We start from the raw sequence: 22,509 nt of genomic DNA, 5'->3' as shown, positions 1-22,509 counted from the left end.
AAGCTCTCACATAGCCATCTAAATTGAACTCATACCAAGTAGGTGAATTTTTTAATGCTGCTCCCATCACCTCTGGACTTCAGACTCCAGATCTGTCAGCCTTTCAACACTAGTTTGAGTAGTAGCCCTGATACTTTCCCAGGCTCCCAGGCCTTGATGGGCTGAGGCTACACCATTGGTCTTTTAGCTCTCAGACCTACAGCCACTGTGGGACTAACCAGCTTTTTTTCATGTAAGCCAATCTAATAAATTCTGTCTCATAATTCTAAACCAACCAGCCAACCACCTAAACAAACAAACAAAATAAAAAACTCTTGAGCTAGAATCCAAATGGAAATATCTCTTTGCTAATTTAAACACTGAAATGTGAAAGCTGTTAGTAAAATTCTTGTACAATTGAAATATCTTAAGACAACTACAACTATCTAGTGTATGTTATGGGTTCAGTATCTATCTAGGGCAGTGGTTCTCAACCTTCCTAACTCTGTGACACTTTGATACAATTCCTCATGTTGTGGTGATCCCCAACAATAAAATTATTTCATTGCTACTTTATAACTGTAATTCTGCTACTATTATGAATCATAATGTAAATATCTGATATATAAGATATCTGATATGGGACCACAAAGGGGTCGAGACCCAAAGTTGAGAACCATACTGATCTAGGGTGACTAGATTCTGTGCCACTTTCAGACACAGTAAGAAGTGGTCAGCTGTGGATTTGGTCACCTGATTTCCCTGTCATTGAGCTCAGAATCAAAGGACATCCCACAGGTTGAGGCATGCTGTAGGGAGGCGGGCCAGCCTTGGGGAGGGGTTTGAGAAAGAGGAAGAGATTTTGAAATAGTGCTTTTCATTGGCTGAGAATTTACCAAGTAGTTTAGACTGGTTCACCATAGAGCCCTGGGAATCTATTACTGCCTTTCCAGCATTATGATTACAAGTATGCACCATGGTTGGCTTTTTCTGTGGGTTGTGAATGTGGAACTCAGGTCCTTATGTGGCAAGTAATTTACTGAGTTATTGTCTCAAGCCTCCATGTTAAACACTTTCAAGTATCACTTTTCAGACATCCCTGTCAGGACTCTTTGTCCTTATAAACACTGATGAGTATTCACACAGCTTTGAGAGTTGTATCTTTCAGTAGCTACTATGTTAGGAATTAAAACTGAGATATCTGGCTACTCAGAACACTGAGGCAAGAGGATAGGAAATTAAGATCTCTTTAAAATAAACATTTTAGGAATATCTGGTTACGTAACTTCATGGTAAAATATTTGCCTGGCCTTCGAGAGGCCCTGGGTTCAAACTTCAGCAGCAAAACCCCCAAAACAATACAACACAACACAACACAAACACACCACACCACAACACACACAATACACCACACCATACAACACAAACACAACAAGGCACACAATACAATAAACATACCACACAGCAATGCAACACAACACAAAACAACACAAAGCACAAATACAACACAAACACAGCACACCACAACACACAATACAACACAACACAAACACAAACACACCACACCACAACACACAATACAACACAACACAAACACAAACACACCACACCACAACACACAATACAACACAACACAAAACAACACAAAGCACAAACACAACACAACACAAACACACCACACCACAACACATAATACAACACAAACACACCACAACACAACACACAATACAACACAACACAAAACAACACAAAGCACAAACACAACTCACCACAATACAAACACATCACACCGCACAATACAATAAAAACACAACATACCACACAGCAATGCCACACAACACAAAACAACACAAAACACAAACACAACACAAACAGAAGCAACAATCTAGGACCTGAGGACTTTAACAAAATATATCTATTGATTCATTTAAAATTAACTATGATCAAATTTACTGTAATTAATAGAGTTTTAATGAAAAACTCTACAAAGAGTAAGAACATAGGTACTGTCTTCACTTTTTGGCAAGTGTCTTTGGTTCACGGAAGGAAGCAGTTTCTTGTGTCCATGTGCATCAGTCCCCTGAAATAGCCTAAGAACTTCCAGCCTCACACAGGCATGTCCTTGGGAGGAAGGAGAAATGCTTAAATGGCCTTTTAGGTGCTTCTGAGCATTCTTGGGTGCAACACCCAAGCTTGACACAGAGTAGTCTTTTAACGGTTAGCTGCAGTGTGAGCCAGAAACCACATCCATGAACTTTTGTTCTACCATTTTTTTTCTATCAGTAAAATCCATTATTAAATGTTGTGGTTGAATGGATTATTACTCACGTATGGTTTTGTGCCATTGGTCATTTGGAAAACACTGGTTCAGTGAGTCGTGCAGATGATCACACATTAATTATATGGCATTGAAAAGTCACACACACATTAGTATTTCTGTCAATATCCAGAGAAAAGACTTCTAGCTTTGAGAGATGTCAAACACACATGAATATGCTAAAATATCTTCTCAGTTTTGAACTCTCGAATCTTATCATTGGGTACAGACACTGTCAGTTGTCTTCATTGACAGTGGAGTCTCAATTTGTTAGAGAAAATGCCTGCCACAGGCTCAAGTGGATGAGCATAGCTTGCTATTCATGCTTTTCTGTTAGAACACCATCCCATGGTGTTAACCCACTATGTGGTTAGCTCATGTGCTTATCCTTGGGGTGACTGTGCTGGATGTAGAGCAGAACTGCTTTGCATAGGTTTTTCATTTAGTTACATAGAGTACTAAGAGGAATGGACTGGAGTTCAACATTTAATGATAATAATAGTTTTATTTCAAAATTGCCAGTGTACAGCAGTGAGGGCCCTGCTGTGAGAGAGCCATGGCTTGATCTGTCTTGATGCTAATGTGTCTCCTCTTGTGTTTCATCATCAGCTCAAGAAACTGTTCCTACTATCAGGGTCAGGGTTTGACCTAGCTGACCCCCTGTGTGGTTCTGTGAACTCCTAGGGAGCCATGGATCACTCTAAGAAGTGAAGTTGGAGGTGATGGGCTTCGGTATATGGATGGCCACATCCTGATGGAGGTGTTGTAGTACTGAGCTGGAGGGCAGGCCCCTGTGGGTGCTCCTTAGCCTGGGCTTTCTCATTTCCGCTGTGTTGAACTTTTCATTGACTTTACTTAATATCTGGACCTATCTGTCATCCATTGCCATTCAGATGATTTCTAGCATTTCCATTTGATATTTCCTAATAGTTCATTCTCTTTGGTGACATTTCCTATTCATTAATGCATGGTATTTACTCTTCTACTAAAGCAGAGTGTGGAGAATTTTACTTAAAGAGATGGAGAGCAAATATTTCATCTCGGGGTTGTGTAGTTTCTCTTCATCTCTTCATCTCTGCTGTCAGGGGTAAGTGGGAAGAAATGGCGTAGCATATTCCAGGAGCACACGTAGGCAACCAGGCAGCAGGCTAGACTGGCCACAGGCTGCCTTCTGCTTGCTCCGGCATCAGTAGCTAATATTTGATGAGTGCTATCTAGAGTCCTCTCTTGGAGGGTTTCAGGATTCAGGACACATCAGTATCTGGCCCCATGTGTGGCTTCATGACTTCTTGGTGGGTCATTTTTCTTGCTTTTGCATGTGTTTGAGAAATTTTACTTAAAATCTTAAACTCATGTGGCAACCTTTTTTTTTTTTTTTGTGGTGAAATGCCTAAAAATAAATATTTTAGATGTCATGGACCTTATCAGTGGCTCACAGCACCTCAGCTCTATTGAATGACAGGCACAGGTGCAGATAATACATGAGCTTGACTGATGCCTGCTTGTATCCTAAGAAACAATTATGTGCAAAAGCAGGTGTAGGGTTGGACTTGGCATACCCAGGCTATGTAGACTGAGGCTGACAATATCTCTGCCATGGAGCACAGACACCTCCTCTTCCATTAGGGCCTTAGAAGGGCCTCGAATCAGCCCAGACAGCAGGTTGGTTCAGTGATGTTGTTGCTATGGTTACTCAGCTATTACCCTGTGCTGAGTGCATGCCTGGTTTTCAGGGAGATATATTGTCCGTTTTCCCAGCTCGTCTTCCGCTCTCGTATTCTGACCTTGGCCCTGCCCCTGTTGGCTGTCACTGATGTTTGGTGGCCTGCCCGTTGTAGGTAGGTGATGCCTTTTTTGTGTGTGTTTGGTTTCAAGCTTCATGTCCATGTGGATTGGTCCCTGAGTCTAGAGGTAGGATTTTCCAGTTGTCCTGTTTTTTCCTAGTGCTTGGGGATATGCCATAGTCTGGGAACGGAACTGCTCCTTGCTGCTGTCCCAGAGGGGAGACAGGGCTTTGTTCCACTTCCTTCTCCTCCTCTAGTGAACCTGCACCAGTGCCCTGAGGGGGGCAGGCTCTGCTGTCCTCCTCTTAGTGCAGAGGGTTCCTGCAGCACCGCCTCCCTCTCTTCTGGATGACCTCATAGTGGGGCCTTTCCTATCCCCTGGGAGCACCCAGTGAGGTGTATAGGGGAGAGCCTAGGCAAGACCTGTGGGAGATTGCCCAGGTCAAGGTGCATTCTCTCCTTGCTCCCCCAGATTCTGCGAGCTCTCCTTGTACTTGCCTGTAGCTCGTGGATACTCCTGGAAGAAAGCCTCTGATGATCCTGTCAGGCACCCTTGCCACCCTCCTGGGCCTGTCACTGGAAAACAAACTCCAGTCATGTATCTACAGGGCTGTATCTTCACTTGTGATATCAACTCTCTGATGGGTTTAACTTAAAATTTGTGAATTTATCTGGCTGCCTAGAGGAGGGAGGTATTCTCCAGTTTGGTAGCTTCTGAGTTGGAGCAGGGTGAGTTTTGATGTAGAACATGTTTGGAGGATATATTGGTGGTAGAAAGCTTGGAGTGACCAATTTGGCCTACTGATGGGTTGAGTGCCTCCATGCTGGTCCCTATCTGGGTGGCTAAGTGTCCCTTGAAGCCCAGCACTCAGGACAGTAGCTCAGAGGAACCTAGAGCTCATGTGGATGGTAGTGATCTCACAGACTTCATATACCTCAGTCTGATATCTAGGCTCATGCAGACTCATGCTGACTTTGGCTGGCTAGGAGAGGTGGTGACTTCTCAGTGCTGACTCCTGGGTTTCGGCAGGTCATCTTGGATGTCTTCTGTGGACTGATACTTGATGGACCATGTCTCAGGTTTCTGCCATAGATGAATAACCCAGTCCTGAGGGCTTCTTGCTTTTGGACAAAGGGAGAAGTATTAGCTGCTAACATGACTGGTTTCTATTTCAGGGAGACCATTCACGAATGTCTTTTAAGAAAAGGTTTCCCTTAAGACACTACAGAAAGAGAAAAGGTATGTGATGTAGATGTTGAAGAAATAGAAAATGTGTACACTCTGTAAAAACCCAGCTGCTGCATGAGAATGTGCATAAGATTCGACTGTGAACAGCTAGTGTACAACAGGCTAAGCATGTCTCTTGAAAAATCCTTTAGAATATGCCGAGAACACATCATAGGGAAAAGATCTAACTTCCTGCCTAACTTCTCTTCTCTCTACCATAAAACTGCCACAATAATATCACTCAATTATACATTCCTTTCCTAATTTTTCATAATTTTATGGCTTAACATATTTTTTGCATTTGTAGTTTATTTGTTGGTGTTTTAAGATAGGATCTAACATAACCTATGCTGCTCTGAGCTTCTAACCCATTGCCTCCAACTTCTAAGTGCTGGGATCATGAGACTGCACCACTGTGTGGGTCTGCATTGTTGAAAACCAGTTCCCTAGAAGTGTGCACTGTCTGACTTCCTGGTGCACCACAGTAGCACTAAGGGTAGGAAAATGGTGCTTGGGGCAATATTTAGGGGGACTGTAAAAACCCTTTAGAGGTGTTTGATAGTTTACAGATGAGGAAATTGAGGCAGAGATGTTAGATACTCAGCCCAAGGCTATTTCCTGCAGTACTGAACTGGAAGGTAGCCAGAGCTCAGTCATAGAATTTTCTGAGATGTCCAATTCCTGCTGTGGGTAGGAATAGGAATCGCAGCAGCCCAATGTGTATGTGGTGGCCAAGCTCTCCATCCACAGCATCTATGCTTTCTGAGTGTAAGTAGTTTTTCCAAATCAAGTACGTGCAGTCCCTCTTTTAAAAAATAGAGGGCACAGCGATGAATGTCCCAGGAGGCAATAGTGTTCTGTGAGATCACCTAGCAGAGGGTCACTGGACACCATGGGGTACCATCTCCCTGGCTTGTCTTTCTATCCCTCTCCACTTACTTTTTTATTAGGTGGCTGCTGGTGTGAGGCTGGAGGACAGACAGAGAAGCACTGTCACCGAGTAAGGGACGTGTAGGCTCTGCTGAGGGTTAGGTTTGGGTGAGCTGCACTCTCAGGCATGTGGACAGCAGCTCCCTGGTACACGGTGTTGGCTGACCTCCCTTAACATCTGTGTGGTCAGAGTTAGATAGGATAAACACCGAGGGGAGCCTTGAAGGACGAGGTGGTAAGGAGCGGCAACAAGTTCATCTGTGGAAGTGGGAGCCCTTGGATCTTGTGGGGTACAAGAGGCAGCATGGCAGCATCTGGGCCAGGAGAGAGAAAAGGAGAGAGGGGAGAGAGAGAGGAGGTGAGGGTGTGAAGAGGGAGGGAGGGAGGGAAGTGGGGGGACCCTTTTAAGGGACACAGGCTTCCTGGAGCATCACACTTACAGTGTGTGGGCTATTTTGGCTTTTAATGCTAACATTTCACTATAATTGTTGACATTCCGTTGATCAGGCATGGAATTTGCAGTGAATCCCAAGTCATCTTTGGTTTTCTACTCTGCCTGGTACTGTCAGGGACAAATGCAGATAAGATCATCAGAGAACCTTTTTCTGTTTTTAAGAAAAGAGGTTTACAGAGTGGACCCCTCAGATATTAAGACACGAAGGTGGCATTTGTACCCAGTTGGAGGAGAAGTGTGACCTCTTGGTTTCCAGAAACGAGCCCACTTGTCACGTCAAGTAAGTCCTTGGTGGAGGTGTCCATTCAGCCCAGAACTGGGTCTGACCTGTTTTCTCTTTCCTTTCCATCATTTGAGTTTTAACTGAGAGATGCTTCCAGATGTCTCTGCATCAGAAATACAGGAGCTTGAGCAAAGTCTTCCTGTAGCCTTCCCCTCCACACCTGTCCTGCCCCTTTCCAGTCGTCATAGTGCCCATGAAGTCCCATATACGTTTATTGAGACTTAAATTTGTAAACCATGCATTGAGTCATCAGCTATAATAATCTGAAATTCGGTACAGATTCAAAGATGCCTTTGTGGCAGCCTTGCTGAGGACTGTTCTCATTTCACCCAGGAGAGAAGCGTTTGTCTCTCACAGACTCCATGGTCAGTGCATTCCCGTGCTGGCTTGCTGGTGGGCTTGTGTCCCCAGGGGCCGCCTCTTTGATTGCAAGCTGTTGTGGGTCATTCCATACTATCCTCCAGAGCAGCTGTTGACCAAGTGCTGTGAGTTCTTATGTTTATTTCCAAGTGTCCAGCTGCCCTGAGGGCGCCACAAATATCTCTGAAGTTCAATTACAGTCTCCAAGCTCCGGAGTGCTTTTTTCACCCAGCCACATTAGACAGGGCTGTCGAAGGCCATCAGCTACATGGAGGCCACCAGAAATTGCAGCCCAGAACTAAGATTTATTTGGGAGTAGGGAATCAACCATTTCACACTTGACCTGAAAAATGCCTCTTTCCTTGGGAGGCTGCAGCTGTTAGTGGCCATCCACTCTCTTAGATGCGGTCCTGGGGAAGATGTGTGTCTCCCTGTTCTAACTTGTTTACAAAGCACCATGGCACCTTGCATTTGTGAGATCTGCAAGTTCTGTTTTCTCCAGGGGAGTGAGGCAGTTTCAAGACTCGAGTCTAATTCAAGGCAGTAACAGGTTTTCCTTGGCTCACTGGGGATAATTTTTGGCTGTATTTTGTTGTACTTATTTTTGTTTGTTTTTGGGAATTAGGAAGTACAAGGATAGACAGAAAGCAGAAACAAATCAGACAGACAAAAGGCCATTTTTCCGCCCACTGAGATCTTTAATTGGCTTGGCATTTCTTCTAAGAGCAGTTTGGCCTGGGGAACAGGACACTGCACAGTGTGATGCATGCTGGACATACCTCTTCCTCTGCAGCATAGAGGCAAACACATTTTTTCACTTTCTAGTTACTTTGTGCACTGAAAATTCAGAATCTCCAGGCAGAGCCTCTTTAGGCCACGTCTCTATCCCACTGGGCTTCATTAGGTACCTTGTTTTAGGTTTCTGTGATTGGTAACTAAGACATTGTTAATAAATGAACTTGCTTTTTGATGACTTGTTATGATTGTCCTCAAAAGAGCTACAAGCATTGGTTACAGTTGGGATCCAGGAGTCCAGGCTTGTGAAGCAGGGCGGGGCATGTGTCATGGACCAGCTTACCTCACTGGTCAGCAGTGTTATGAGGTGTTTGTTTTGACAGACCCCTTTGGCTTGCAGTGATAGCTTGTTCCAAGAAAAATGAATCGTAATGACATTTCAGTTTCTCTTTTTGTCCTGGGGTAAAGTCACATAGACTCCCCTCTCTGACCCAGGTGTCCACTTTCTGTCCCTGTTTTTAATTTACCATTAGAGTGATCTTAAGCAGAATGTTGTATTGCTGGGTTTCAAGACCCCCAGCCCCTCATCTACCACAAAAGAATATTTCTGAGTCATTTCCTTTCCTATCAGGTAGCCAGAGGGTAAAACTTGCTGCTTTCAGGAGCTTCAATCAGGTATTTACATACGAGTGTGAAAATAAGCCCACATACCGACTTCCTCTGAAGCCTGTGGCTTTGCACCTGAGTTGCAGGTAGAGGTCATTTTTGAAGAGAAGCTGCCTGGGAAAGCAGCTGGATGTGGAGGCTGCAAGGCAAGTACCACCCAGGCACAGCACCAGTACCACCCAGGCACAGCACCAGTACCACCCAGGCACAGCACCAGTGCCACCCAGGCTAGTGAGACTATGCAGCACCAGTACCACCCAGGCTAGTGAGGCCATATTCAATGAAATGGTGCTAAACACACGGAAGGGATTGCATTGAAAACACACCCCAAAGTAGCCAAAGACACTAGAAATGGAAACAACCACTTGTCCCGTTTTCTGAGGACTTTGGCCCTGGCTGATGTGCCTAAATGTCCATCCGCATATATAAGTACATGGCCTCTTTAGTTTCACAGGTGTTTGATAGGCAGAAATTTATCCAGTTGGTCTTTATTGTGACCCTGTAAAATCTTAGCACTTTTAGTGGAGGGGTTCATGCTAATTACCATTAGATTTTAGCAAATCCCTTCAGTGATGTTCTGTGATCTTTTACTTAGGTATAAAACGATGATTAGGACCACATCATGGTGCAAAGGAGAGCAAGTCCTGAGTCTGCATCCCAAAGACCTGGTAGCAGCCCTGGACCTGTTGTCGAGGGTCTGTGCCAACACAGGCCAGGTGCAGGGGCCCCATGTCTTCATCGGTAAGATGAGGCCGAGGAACTAGATGGTCCCTATTGTTGAGATCTGCAAGCTCCTTTTCCCCCCAGGAGGATGAGGAAATTTCAAGTCCCAGAAGTCTAATTCAGGGCTGTAATAAGTCTCCTGTGTCTCCCTGGGAATAGTTTTTGGCTGCCTTATATTAGTGTTGGCAGAAATTGTTCTGTAAGGTTTGAGTTTAGGGGGGGCCCACAGAGGTGGATTTCTTTCTCAGAGCCACATGAACCAGAGGAATCTGTGAAACTCACGTGGTGTGGTCAGCAACTCCAGCTGCCTTCTCTGCTCAGCCTTGGCATTGCTGCTGAGGAGAGGATGGACTGCATGGAACCATGCTGGGGTCTCCAGGCATGGCCGAGGAGTCAGGATGTGTTCTGGACTGTGGTGTGGGGCTGACTTTGAACCAGTGAAGGTTTGAATTTGGGTCTAGAGACTGCCGATGGAAAGAACAAGGGAAAAGAGATTTTTGGGGAAAAGTGTTACTTTCACTTAGTTCCTTGTAGGTAATTTTTTCCCCCACTGATAAGGTTTCCTTTTTTGAGACTCCCGGCTCTCTTTTGGGTAGCAGACTAATTCTGTTCCTGTATGGCATTTGATGTTTAGGCAGCCCCGATTCAGTCTCTTGGAGTCATCTTGAATATATGTGTGTGTGTGTTGTAAATTGTTTCCCAGTGTGGCTAACGCAGGTGGGGTTTACTGCAATTTCTGCACTAGCCAAGGACAGTGGAGAGCAGGCCTCCTCTGATCTGTAGCTAGTTTCCTTCAGATGGACCCAGACGGGTTGTCCCTGAATATGCCAAAATGTCTAGGAGGAGGTTAACATGCAATTGCTTAACATTCTTAAAGTGCTTGGGAATTGGAGGCTGGAGAGTGATTGAGAGCGCTCGCTGTTCTTCCAGAGGATCAGGGTTCTAGTCCCAGCACTCATATGGTGGCTCACAACCACCTGTAACTCCCATTTCAGGGGGTTCAAAGCCTTCTTCCGGCCTTTGTGGGCTCCAGGCACACATGCGGTACACAGACATACATGCAGGCAAAAACACCTGTGTACATAAAAAAAAAATAAATTAAAAAATGCCTGGGAGTTGAAAGAGGAGAGTGGAGAGTTAATATAAGCACCCAGACCCCATATGTTCCTAGCTAGTTTAAACAAGCTGTATACAGTGGGGACCCCAGTGGACAGTTCTTTAGTGTACTGGCTTCCCTCCTTCAGCACCGTGTGCCAAAAACAAGTCTCTGGCACTTACCTAAAGACATGTGCAGCTGCGGCGTGTGTGTGTGTGTGTGTGTGTGTGTGTGTGTGTGTGTGTGTGTCCTCCATTCCTGTCTTTCTCCTTTTGGACTTTGTGCATCTGTTGGCTTGGGTGTGACCCCTTTTTACTGGGGTGACTTTATCCAGGTACAGCTGACTCCATACAATTGGACGTTTGATGGCTACCGCATGCCAACCAAACATTGAAGTCGAAACCCTGGCCGATGCTGAATGGTGCAAGAGTGCGTTCTTATCTCCCTGCTTGTGATCTTTGCTTGAATTCCCCTGCAGTAAATTTCACAAAAACAACACTTATGGCACAGTACATTGTCATTTATTTCAAATGCAGAGTCTGGCATGTTTGTTTGTTTTTTTTTTTTTTTATTTTTTTTTATCACTTGGAGGAAGGACCAGTGGCATTCAGTTTAGGAAGGAACATCAAGATCACAGAGTCAGGCTCTTCAACTCCCTTTACAGTTTCTCTCCTAATGAGAAGCACTTCCTTAGGCCGTCCTGAGACAGCCTCTCTGCTGGTAGAGAGCTTTGCAAGCTCTGAGGTTCTTATCAAACTAAAGCCCCTCCAGGCCACACACAGTGAGGGTGATCCCTGGTCTGAACTTCACATTTCAAACCCTTTATTTCCATTCAGCTCACACTTATCTTATGCCCTGGTTTTCAGTCACCGTCCTCACATTAGCTTGCGGCTTTGGCATCTACATTATCTGCATGCCGCTGGGTCCATGACCCTGCATCTGCATGCAGAGATCAGGATGGAGGCATCCAGGCTGTTCTCCCAGAGTCTCCCACAGTCAGTGGTGTGTGCACATCTGTATGCGGAGTTTCTTAGAGGAAGACTGAGATAGCTGGAGTGTTTGACTAGTTTATATGCCTTTTGTAACAAATGAGAACAAACTTAATAACCATCTTGTAGTTGTGCGGGTCAGGAGTTAGACATGGTTTCATGGGCTAACAGTCCCTGTCCTGGGGCTCCAGGGAAAATCTATTGTCATGCTTCTTCCAGCTCCCAGGGGTGCCCATGTTTTTTTTTTTTTTTTTTTTTTTTTTCCTTGTGGATCCTTCCTTCCTTTTCAAATTCAGCTGCCTTTCTCTAGTCCTTCCTCTCTGTTCACATGACCTCTGATTCTTTCCCTCTGCTGCCTTCTCTTCCAAGGGACTTTGTGATTGTGCTGAGCCCACCTGGATATTCTGGGGGAACATTCCCTGTCTGTCACTGCCTCAACCCCCTATGCAGCCCTAATGTGCCTTCATCCCATGAGCTAACACACCCATGGGTGCTGGGACTAGGGTGTGGATAGCTGTCAGGCACCATGAGTTTCAATACCATGTTCAACACGTCCTGTAGGTAGTAGGCAGGGTTCTCGTGAGTGTGCACATGTGCATATGTGCTCAAGTGTGTGGGGAGCACAGGTGTCAGGTGTCCTCACCAGTCATTCTCCATCTACTTATTTATATTTATTTATCAAGTGTGAGTGTGAATGTGTGCCACAGGATGTGTGTGGAGGTCAGAGGACAACTTGCGGGAGTCAGTTCTTTCCTTCCACAAGTAGGTCCTGGGATTGAACTCAGGTCCTCAGATTTGGTGGCCAGCCATTCTTCTGCCAGACTCCCCTTTAGTTTTTACAGTGGAGTCTCTTCCCTGAGTCTGGAGCTCATTGATTGAGCCTGACGGACTGGCCAGAGTCCAGGCATCTTCTGTCTCTGACCTCTCAGTGAAGGGTTAACAGATGTGTGCTGCTACCACTGGCTTATGATGGCGCTGAGGATTTGAACTCAGGTTCTTCTGCTTGTGGGACTGTAGCCTTTCTAGGCTGCCTGCTTCTTCTTGGAAAAATGTGTACAGAGGGCTTGTTACAGCCCTCTTTTACTGTGCCCAGCACTGATGTCTGCTGCTCAGGTGCTGTGGCTATAATGTGGAGAACAGCTGGAAAATCATTTGCTCAAACTTCTTGTACTAAGTATGGGAAACTAAGGTTGGCATAACTCTTAGCTCCTGTTTTTTTTTTTTTTTCTTCTGGTAAAATTGAGAGAAATTAATGCTAACCCTTTAAGGTTCCAGGCTTGGTTACATGTTGGTAGTCTATTATAAGAGTGAGTATTTGGCAGAGATAAAGGGTGGTGGGGACGCTGGAAGCAGTAAATAATGTGGGCAGAGTGGAAGGCCTTAACATGTACAACAGGACCCCATTGAGGAAGGGGCTGGGGGCAGGTGATGGAGGCTGTGTACATGGTGAGGGGTGGGGAAAGGGGCTGGGAGGGGGGGACTGGTTGCACATGGTGAGTGGTGCATTGTGTCAAGGGTTATAGTCACATTCTGAGGGCTACCGCCATCTTGGCAGTTATTGGTTAAGTCTGGTCCTGTATCAATGCAGAGAGGTGGGTGACTTTCCCAGAGCCACATGAACCAAGACATGCTTTCTTCCCATGAGTCCCAAGGCAGAGGAAGCACTTCTCTGTATGCTGTTAGTAAACTGTGGAGGCTAGCCACTCCAAGGGCATAACATCAAACGATTCATTGTTTGGGTGGACTCATTGTCCTGAGAAATGCAGAGACTTATTTTGCTTTCTCTGAGCAATTCCCAACAGTTCAACCAGACCCCGCATGGCTCTCTCTCTCTCTAATTATAAAGGCTGTTATCCTATTGCCCAAAGGATTTAAGGTAGCCGACAATAAAAAGAGAGAGAAAAGAAAACCGGAAACCTTTAAAGGAAGAATCAAAATAGAACACCAAGCTCCACATGAGAGTCAGAATGACTGTGGGCTGAGAGAACCGCTCTGCAGGCCCAGAGGACTTTGCCAAGGAGGTTGATGCTTTTGTGCTTTCTAGCCCCCGCCTTTCTCTGTTTCTTGCTTCTCTTTAAGTGTGATAGTTTCTGAACACAGCTCTAGTGACCTTATCCCAAATTCCCAAATCTAAAGTGCTTCAAAAATCTGAAAGTTTTGGGACTCCTACCTGAGGCCATATCTGATCTCCTATGGTGACAGTCAAGATTCAGGTGTAAAATGACCCTCAGTAAGTGGATTTTGTATCTAGATAATCTACGGTGGTTGCCAGAGGGCCTCAAGGGGACCTTGTCACCACAGAGCCACCGCTGATTGGGAATACTTTCTTGATGCTGGCAATAGATTTACTGAGTCCAAAGTACTTTCTGATTTAACTGTGGTTCCTGTAGGACTTGGGAAATGCCTTTGCTGAAATATTTGTCTTTCTAGTTACAGAGAATCATTTATCTAGGTAACAGCCCCGACAGTCAAAAGTTAAATGCTTTTCTAACTTTGGGCTTCTAGCTTTTTACACACTCGTCATGTCTTAAATAAGAGCGGATTTATTTTCACAAATCATAGGCTAACATCTTGAGTCACATAAGCTGCTGCAGCTTCGATGTCGCAAAACTAAATGCAGGCAGGAACAAAGTTTGTCGTTTTAGAAACCGGATCTCACATATCCCAGGCTGGCCTCAAACTTGTCACGCAACTGAGGATGGCTTTGAACTCTGATTCTCTAGCCCCCATCTCTCCTGTGCTGACATGTGACATCATGCCTAGTGTGTGTGAAGCTGGGGCTGGAACCCAGTCCTTGGTGCATGCTGAGCTAGCACTCTGCTGACTGAGCCACCCCTCAGCCCCAGCTTACAACTAGGAATGCAGCAGCTGGACTTCTCTGTGGCCTTTGAAACCTCAGAGCTGTTGTGGAAACCAGCCCTGTCTTCAGACTCCTCAGCTGCTGCTCCTGGCAGTGCAGTCTGTGCAGCCATTCCCTTCACCCCAGGTGCCAGATGTCAGGGGTCAGAACAGCACTGGTCTAATTCTATGGATCCTTGCTTCTGAGTTCAACAGAACCGAAGTTCTTATCAACAAAAATGTTTTCCTATTAGTTGTGCTGACACCAGTGTTGAGACATGGGGACATTTGTATACAGCAGGTATCTTCAGCTGGCAGGCGGGGGCAGAGCCTTTGGCAAACTTCATAACATACCCAACATCAAAGCAGGCTCGTTGGTTGGAATGCTTACCTGTGGCAGGTCTGCAGAGAAGTCGTATTGCATTTATGTCATACTCGTGTGCATGAGTGTGCTTCCCTAGTGTCAGTTACACGTGGTTCATTTTAGAGCAAATATTCTTTTATTGTTTTCTGTAATCTGGGGTTTCCAGAACAGCCCTGAGCAGGTTTACATGTTCTGGTTAGAGTCCTACTGGAGAGGTTCTGTTACCTGTGATGTAAAGTACAACACAGGAATTGCCACCACCAGCCATTGGGAGCCTGCTGTGAAGCTGGAGGAAGGAGCAAGGCCAATAAACTTAAGCAAAACATGCCTTTCTCTTTGGGAAAGCAAGTGGGCAGATCAACATCCAACCTGTTGCCCTGTAATCCCAAAGAATGATAATATCATCATTTATTTCTACATATAAAAGCATGGTTGTATTTTCAATAGGGTAATTTTTTTGGCCTGAAATTCTCTCCAAGCAATCCAGAAGGTTGCATTCCATTGGTTCTCTTAGCCGTGGGTGTCCCACTGAAGGCTTGCAGTGACTCCTCTGCTCAGTTCACTAACCTCTATGTTCCTTTTCATTTCAGCATCTCTCAAGAACCTCCGCAAGAATAAAGAGGTGGTTCCGACTTCTGGTAAGAGAGCGTACTGTGGGGGATCGGTCATTTGCTGGGCTCTTGCATATGACACAAGGTGTGGAGCGGGGAAACATTTGGGGTCACTCTGCCCGTCTGAGAGTCACCCCAGTGGGAATGACTATAGTCGCTTTCATTCCTTACAACATCTGGGTTTTCCTCAAGACTGCTTTCCAAGAGAGGAGTTTTTCTGCTTTGGATGCCCTGGGCTCCCCTTGCTGTGCATGAAGCTTGCCAAGCTGTCCTCTGAATGGTGGGTGATCGTTAGGTCATTTGAATACTTTGGCTTAGCATGTGGTAGTGCTGTCTGCCAGTCAGCTCAGTTTAGGTAGACATGTTACTGCTTTATGCATTTATTTTGAAATTTCACTGCATTTATAGTGACAATATTTTAAAGAAAGGATTAGAGAAAAAAATCTTCCTAGAGTGGTGATGAGCTTAGGATCCAGGCAGGAAACCTCAGATGAGTATGTGCCCCTGGTGCACTGCAGGTTATGGCCTTAGCCACAGTTAGAAGCTGATTAGAATGAGGGCCGAGTTATGAAAGGAAACGGTACAGAACACAACACATAGGCAGTGCCCGGGGCAGCTCACTGATGGTTGAGTTTGAAAGTCAAGGTGAGTGCCAGGGCTTTGAAAATGTGTTTCAATATATCTCCCCATAACATGGATATTATGGCAAACTAGTATTTTGTATCCTCATTTTGTTATGTTAATTACTTTATCCGTATAAATACATTTTAATGTCCTCATTGTATTTTGTATTTTGCTCATTCTAATGTCTTTGTGTCTTCAGGAAGGGTCTATGTGAATGGGACAAGGGGACTTCTGATTCAGTCATGAGTTATTCCTTTATTTTTTTTTCATTTATCAAACAGTCTGAGTTTCTTTCATATGCCACTTGGGTGCTTGAAGAAAGGATGAGTAAGATATAACTCCTGCCTACTGCCTGGGGTTCACCACAACCTTTATGTGGGGTCCCAACTACATTCACTAGGGGTCAGTGAAGAGCCAGGGGCCAGGCACAACTTCTACCTTAGGTCTCTGGCTTCCACCTGGCATATGACAGTCTTTATGCTTTCTTCCAAACTTCTGGTTCATGCATTTATTTTCACTATTTAATCTTTTTTAAAATGTGTACTATAGCATGTATGTATGTATGTATGTATGTATGTAGGTAGGTAGGTAGGTATTTTCACTAAGCTTTTATAACAATGAGCACTGTATCATGTAAGGATTTATTTTCATGATTAAACTTTTATAATAATGGGTATTTGCATGATCTGAATATTGATTTTTTTCTACTCAGCAAGCTTCAGCCGTTTGTCACCATATTTCTACAGTTCCTATAGATATGTCTTTTTATCTCTGTTTTCCAAGAGAGAATTCATTGAAACCAAGAAAAGGAAGTGGGACTTGTCTAAGGCTATTTTTAATGCAGAACTCCCATGTCGTCATTGCCCAGTATAAGTTGCATTGTTGTGACTGAGGTGTGTGTGCTGACTGTCATATGTGAATCTGATACAGTCCCACTGTTCTGAGCAAGCTCATGTGTGTCAGAGTGGAACTCCGGTGTAGAAGGGAAGGTAGAAAAATTCAGTGGATACCTGGAAACAGACCACAATCAGAATGCTGGACTTCCAGGGCCTGGGAAGGAGGCTACCAGGATGCAAGACTAGTATAAAGGAAAACTGTGAATAGTCAGCAGGAATTTGCCAGGCAGACACTGTAGAGAAGGGGCTGTGGGCAGAGGAATCAGAGTATTAAGGTTCATCGTAAAACTACAGCAGGTTTTGAGAGGTGAGACTCATCAGGTGTGGATGGAGTCAAAGGCTAATGTGTGAGGAAGGAAAGGAACATAAAGGTGGTATAGCAGGGCTCGGCTCTTTGGTCATTTGTGGCAGTGAAGGAGGAAGGCTGAATTGCAGCAAGGAATATCAACCCCCAATTCCAATGGCTCTGCATGACAGAGCTTTCTTTAATGACCACAGAAAGCCCACTGTGGGTGGTAACTCTACTGAGCTTTTCTCCTTCCCTGCATGACCCAGGTACCCTTGGTGTTATGATGTCAGCTACCTGGCCTCTGAATCTGATGCCAAGGAGAGACAGGAGGAAGTTGTATCAAGCACTAACCCTCTCAGTCCAGAAGGGACGAGTTGTGGCTTGCATTCCCTTAGTTGAAACTACTCATCTGGCCCACTAAGATGCAGGTGGCTGGGAATGCAGATCTGGTGGCTATCTGATCATGGCTGCCAGGGTCTCATTTGCTGTAAAGTCTTTTTTCTTCTAGGTCATGCTAAACCAGGGAGATAGTTGACCAAATTTATGTGTTACTCAATAGCGAAGGGGATACAGGAAGGCAAGAGAATATTAGGGTGTAATTCTAGTATTCTGTTAGATGGGGACAGCTGGGCCAAGGCAGTGGGACCACACAGGGGATTACAGGTTTGTGGGATGAGACCAAATGGTTCAGACTTGGCATAATGGAAATGGGAGGTCAGGATGAAACTGGAGATGAAGTCTGTGACTTGGGATTTGTAAGTTGCTTCTGAAGGTGAGAGGGAGAATACATATTGATGGGAAGGTGGTTCGTGAACATGGGGTGAATCTTATGCATGCCAGTTGGGCTACCCAGTATCCCCCACTTTCTGTGAGGCTCCTCTTAGTCTTGATTTCCTCAGCTCAATTGTTGTGTAGTTTGTCAGGAAGAGCTGGTGTGCTTAGACTCCTTCCCTGTGCTTTACAGGCTATCTCATTTGTGCTGAACACAGGGCCTGGATTCTCCTATGTGCTCATTCCTTTCCTTTTCATTTAATAAAAGTGCCTTCCCTGTCTCAGTGACTCATAGAAAGAGCAAGTCTTTCCATAGCTGTTCATTTTTAATGATCAACAGATTATATCTGTGTAGTTAATGTCTGGTGACATGTCCTTCATTCCTTCTTCTCAGGTATCTCTTCTATTCTTTTATACTTGCTTGAGATTGTGTTTTCACATGAGGGCAAATGTGATGATACAGTCAAAAGAGCATTTCAGGTTTAATACCCCGTGTGAAAATTATTTTCACTGTCATTACTAAATCCTTGATACTATGATAGCAACATTTGTCTGTGATTTATTTCAATTGGTTTAAATGGCTACTGTGTTTATTGGTGATTTTGTCTTATTTTGTTTACTGAAAAAAAAGAAAAAGAACAACATGACATTATAGAAGAAAAAAACATACCTACACTGCCAGAAACCCATGTAGAAGCAGAAGTTCAAAGAGAGCCATCAATGGAACAAGAATTACAAGAGTCATCATCAACACAAGACCAAAGACCTAAGCAACAGGAATCTCCTGGACAGTCATCCTTGAGACCATCATCACCAGAGCAACAATGTGAAGGACAAGAGGTATCTACACAGTCATCATTGGGACCATCATCCCCAAAGCAACAACATGAACAACAAGAGATATCTGGACAGTCAACCTTGAGACCACCATCCCCAAAGCAACAACATGAACAACGAGAGGTATCTAGACAGTCAACCTTGGGACCACCATCCCCAGAGCAACAACATGAACAACAAGAGGTATCTGGACAGTCAACCTTGAGACCACCATCCCCAGAGCAACAACATGAACAACAAGAGGTATCTAGACAGTCAACCTTGGGACCACCATCCACAGAGCAACAGCATGAACAAGAGGTATCTAGACAGTCATCCTTGGGACCACCATCCACAGAGCAACATCATGAACAACAAGAGGTATCTGGACAGTCAACTGTGGGACCACCATCCCCAGAGCAACAACATGGGCAACAAGAGGTATCTGAACAGTCACCCTTGAGACCACCATCCCCAGAGCAACAACTTGAACAACAAGAGATATCTGGGCAGTCATCCTTGAGACCATCATTCCCAGAGCAACAACATGAACAAGAGGTATCTAGACAGTCATCCTTGAGACTATCATCCCCAGAGCAACAACTAGAACAAGAGATATCTGGGCAGTCAACCTTGAGACCACCATCCCCAGAGCAACAACTTGGACAACAAGAGGTATCTGGACAGTCATCCTTGGGACCACCATCCCCAGAGCAACAGCATGAACAAGAGTCCTCTAAAGAGTCATCCTTGGGACCATTTTTAGAGCAACAACCTGCACAGTGAGAATCTTCTAAACAGACATCTTTTGGACTACCATTCCAAGAATATCCACCCAAGCAATGGGAACCCCAATTGACAGTCATCCTTGAGATAGCAATCTCAGAAAGAGGTGACTCTGGGACAACGCAGGAGACAAATGCCATGATAAGAAAATGTCAGCCATGTTGTGAAGAGCAACAGTCAGGAACTGGACAGGACCACAGGCAAATGAAAATAAAATGACACAGTTTATTTTCATATTATGCTGAGGTATGCCAGGACGGTATTACAGTTGTGAACCTCATATTTTGAAGGATAGACTTAAAGCTTAAAAGATGAGTAAAGATTAAATTCATCTGGAATCTCTTTCTCTGTTTCCTGATTAGAAGGGCGGAAGAGGGAGGGTATGGGTCTAGACTTAGAGTATCTGTCTGCCTGGAGTAGACCGTTCCCTTTTAGTAATATCAGCCTACACCTCATATCTCAGAAGTACTCGCCAGCTTGAGACTAGACCACATAATACACAGCTACCCAGAGTTAATTCTTCCTACCTAAAGCATCTTCAAATACTTACACATATGGATTTACACATACATACATGTCCTGTGTGTGTCAGGAGTAGAAGGTTTGAACTAGATTGTGCCTCATTTCATCCAAAACTGGGGCTAATGATATGCCTGACCTGTAGGCTGTTGGGATAGTGATTTATCAGAAAGTACTTAGTTCCAGACACGAGGAAGTCACAAAACATGTGAGCTGTTGCCGTTATTTCACTCTGTCGTCTTGTTTCGTTCGTTCACCAGAGAAAACTGAAGACTTTGTCTAGACGCTGAGGTAGTTACTGCATTTGGCTCCTGTGAACTGAGGTTTTTTTTTTTTTTTTCTGTAAAATGAATATGGAAACACAGCTTTTCGATGAGATCTTTAAAAAAATGAACTTCTTTATGTGCACGTGGAGGTGAGAAGACAACTGGCAGGAGTCACTTTTCTCCTTCACTGTGTGGTCCCTGGCATTGAGCTCAGGTCAGCCATCTCAGTGGCAAGACGTTTTATTCACTGCGCCATCCTGCTGGCCCTGAAACCCAGCTGTTAGGACCGAAAGCTTGCTTAAGAACAGTCAGTTCTTCATTATGTTAGTTATACTGTGAACTATTGCCTCACTGTGTTTAGTTCCCTGGTGTTCGGCTCCAAGGAAACATGTGATACATTTCAAGGGGATGTTAGTAACTACGTGGAAACCACCTCCATCCTATGGCTGACTGGTTTTAAAAGGTTAACCAGCTAAGTTTCTAGTAGAAAGTTGTTTTCTCTGAGCTATCTCTGTTTCAGGATGGCTCTTGACAGTGACCATTCTCCAGTTGTCCTGTGATGGAGACTACCTTGAAGAAAGTACATCAGAGCAACAACTGGGTATGAGCATGCCCTCCCCCACACCCCAGTCGACCACATGGACCAGAGTCTTTCCCTTCCCTTTGCTGGGGTTGGAAACAAACTCAAGACCCTTTACAGTTTACAGCTGTCATTGTGCCTTAGGGTCATAAGTGGGGGACAGGGGCTTGTGTGAAGTCCCATGGGTCACGGAATTGGACATTTTGCTTTTCTTCAAGTTTTTAATCACAGGTTTGTAATAATGGTGAGCCTTTTGGATAAGTCTAAAGAAATGAAGCGTGGGGTGAGGTGAAATAGAGTAGTGTAAATTTAAGGGGTATTTAATTAAAAAAAATTAACACCTATTGTGTCCAGCTGGGGCTTAGTTCTGAGTAGTTCTTAGTTCTGGGGAGAGGTCTGAGTATGGAGGAAAGGACCAGAGGGGAAGCTCTAGAGGGTTACTCAGTATTGTAAATGAACAGAAAGCACAGCCTGGAAGAGGCCACAGTGTCTTCGTATATTTAAAGCTGAGAGCCGGGGTCAGGTGGGGAGGAAAAGACTGAGGAAGGGGCCAGGACAGGGACGGAGTTTTGGAGCAGCTAGAGTGGTGTTCAGATCACTACACAAAAGCTAGTTTCAGATTCTCAGGGTGGATTTCTGCACAGATTATGCTCCTGTCTGCTCATCTGTCACTATCACCAGAGGCTGCAGGTCCTTGGCCCTGCCTTGCTTTCTAACCAGAATCCAGACTGTACCAGAAGCTCCAGCCACTAGGAGAACTGGTGTTAAAGTGGCAGAGTCACAGCTGGATGACTCTGTTCTACTTCCCTTACTTGGTGATTTCATTCTTTTTTAGTGAATATTTAAAAACAAAATGTGGTTCTTTAGGCCTCACACTGATTGTTTAGAAAAGCAGAGGGACCTGGAGTCAGGGCATACACTGCCCGTTCATTGTTTCTTTTCCTGGATTATATGTGAGAAGTGTTATCATGCCACTTGAAGTTTCCACGCAGAGGTGCTAGCACCTCTGTTATGTTCAAAGTATGAAAACTTTCTACCTCCTCTGCCATTGTTAGAATGAAGGGGAAACATCTAGGGTTAGTTATGGAAAGAATTTTTATTTTTTATTTACTTATTCTTACAGAGGCCAAAATAATATGTTGTGGAATGTTATCTTAAGATTTATGTTACATCTGTTTATGCTGTGGGACATTTGTTTTAATGATGCAAAGATGTGTTGCATTCTTTTATGTTGCATTTATTTAACTCAGTGAAACTGTGTTATTGTGCCTGTCTAAAATACCTGATTGGTCTAATTAAGAGCTATATGGCCAATAGCAAGGTAGGAGAAAGGATAGGTGGGGCTGGCAGAGAGAATAAGTAGGAGGAGAAATCTAGGAAAAAGAAAAAGCAAGAAAACAAGGAGAGAAGGATGCTTGGGGCCAGCCACCCAGCCACCCAGCCACCCAGTCAGTCATGGAGTAAGCGTGAAAGAAAGATATATAGAAGTAAGAAAAGGAAAAAGCCCAGAGGTAAAAGGTAGATGGGCTAATATGGTTAAGAAAAGCTGTCAAGAAACAAGCCAAGCTAAGGTCAGGCATTTATAATTTAGAACAACACTCTGTG

General features: G+C 44.5%; 1 protein-coding gene across 12 annotated transcripts in view; it reads left to right on the top strand.

Annotated features, from left to right (window-relative positions):
- Window positions 1-19,877, top strand: part of Dcdc2c (doublecortin domain containing 2C) — a 69,882-nt gene extending 50,005 nt beyond the window's left edge. For 3 of the 12 annotated variants that reach the window (XM_059248204.1, XM_059248203.1, XM_059248209.1), the window contains 5 exons: window positions 5,257-5,320; window positions 6,855-6,972; window positions 9,332-9,477; window positions 15,337-15,384; window positions 18,569-19,877. In XM_059248204.1, the coding sequence (XP_059104187.1) occupies window positions 5,257-5,320; window positions 6,855-6,972; window positions 9,332-9,477; window positions 15,337-15,384; window positions 18,569-19,539 (1,347 nt within the window). In that variant the 3' untranslated portion in view covers window positions 19,540-19,877. Of the gene's footprint in view, window positions 1-5,256; window positions 5,321-6,854; window positions 6,973-9,331; window positions 9,478-15,336; window positions 15,385-15,549; window positions 15,638-18,568 lie in introns of those variants that run through there. The other 9 variants (XM_059248208.1, XM_059248207.1, XM_059248214.1 and 6 more) reach the window with 6 other exon arrangements.
- The last annotated feature ends 2,632 nt before the right edge of the window (window positions 19,878-22,509 follow it).

Source organism: Peromyscus eremicus, chromosome 22 (genome assembly GCF_949786415.1).
Source record: "Peromyscus eremicus chromosome 22, PerEre_H2_v1, whole genome shotgun sequence".
NCBI lineage: Eukaryota > Metazoa > Chordata > Mammalia > Rodentia > Cricetidae > Peromyscus > Peromyscus eremicus.
This window is presented reverse-complemented; position numbering and strand designations above follow the sequence as displayed.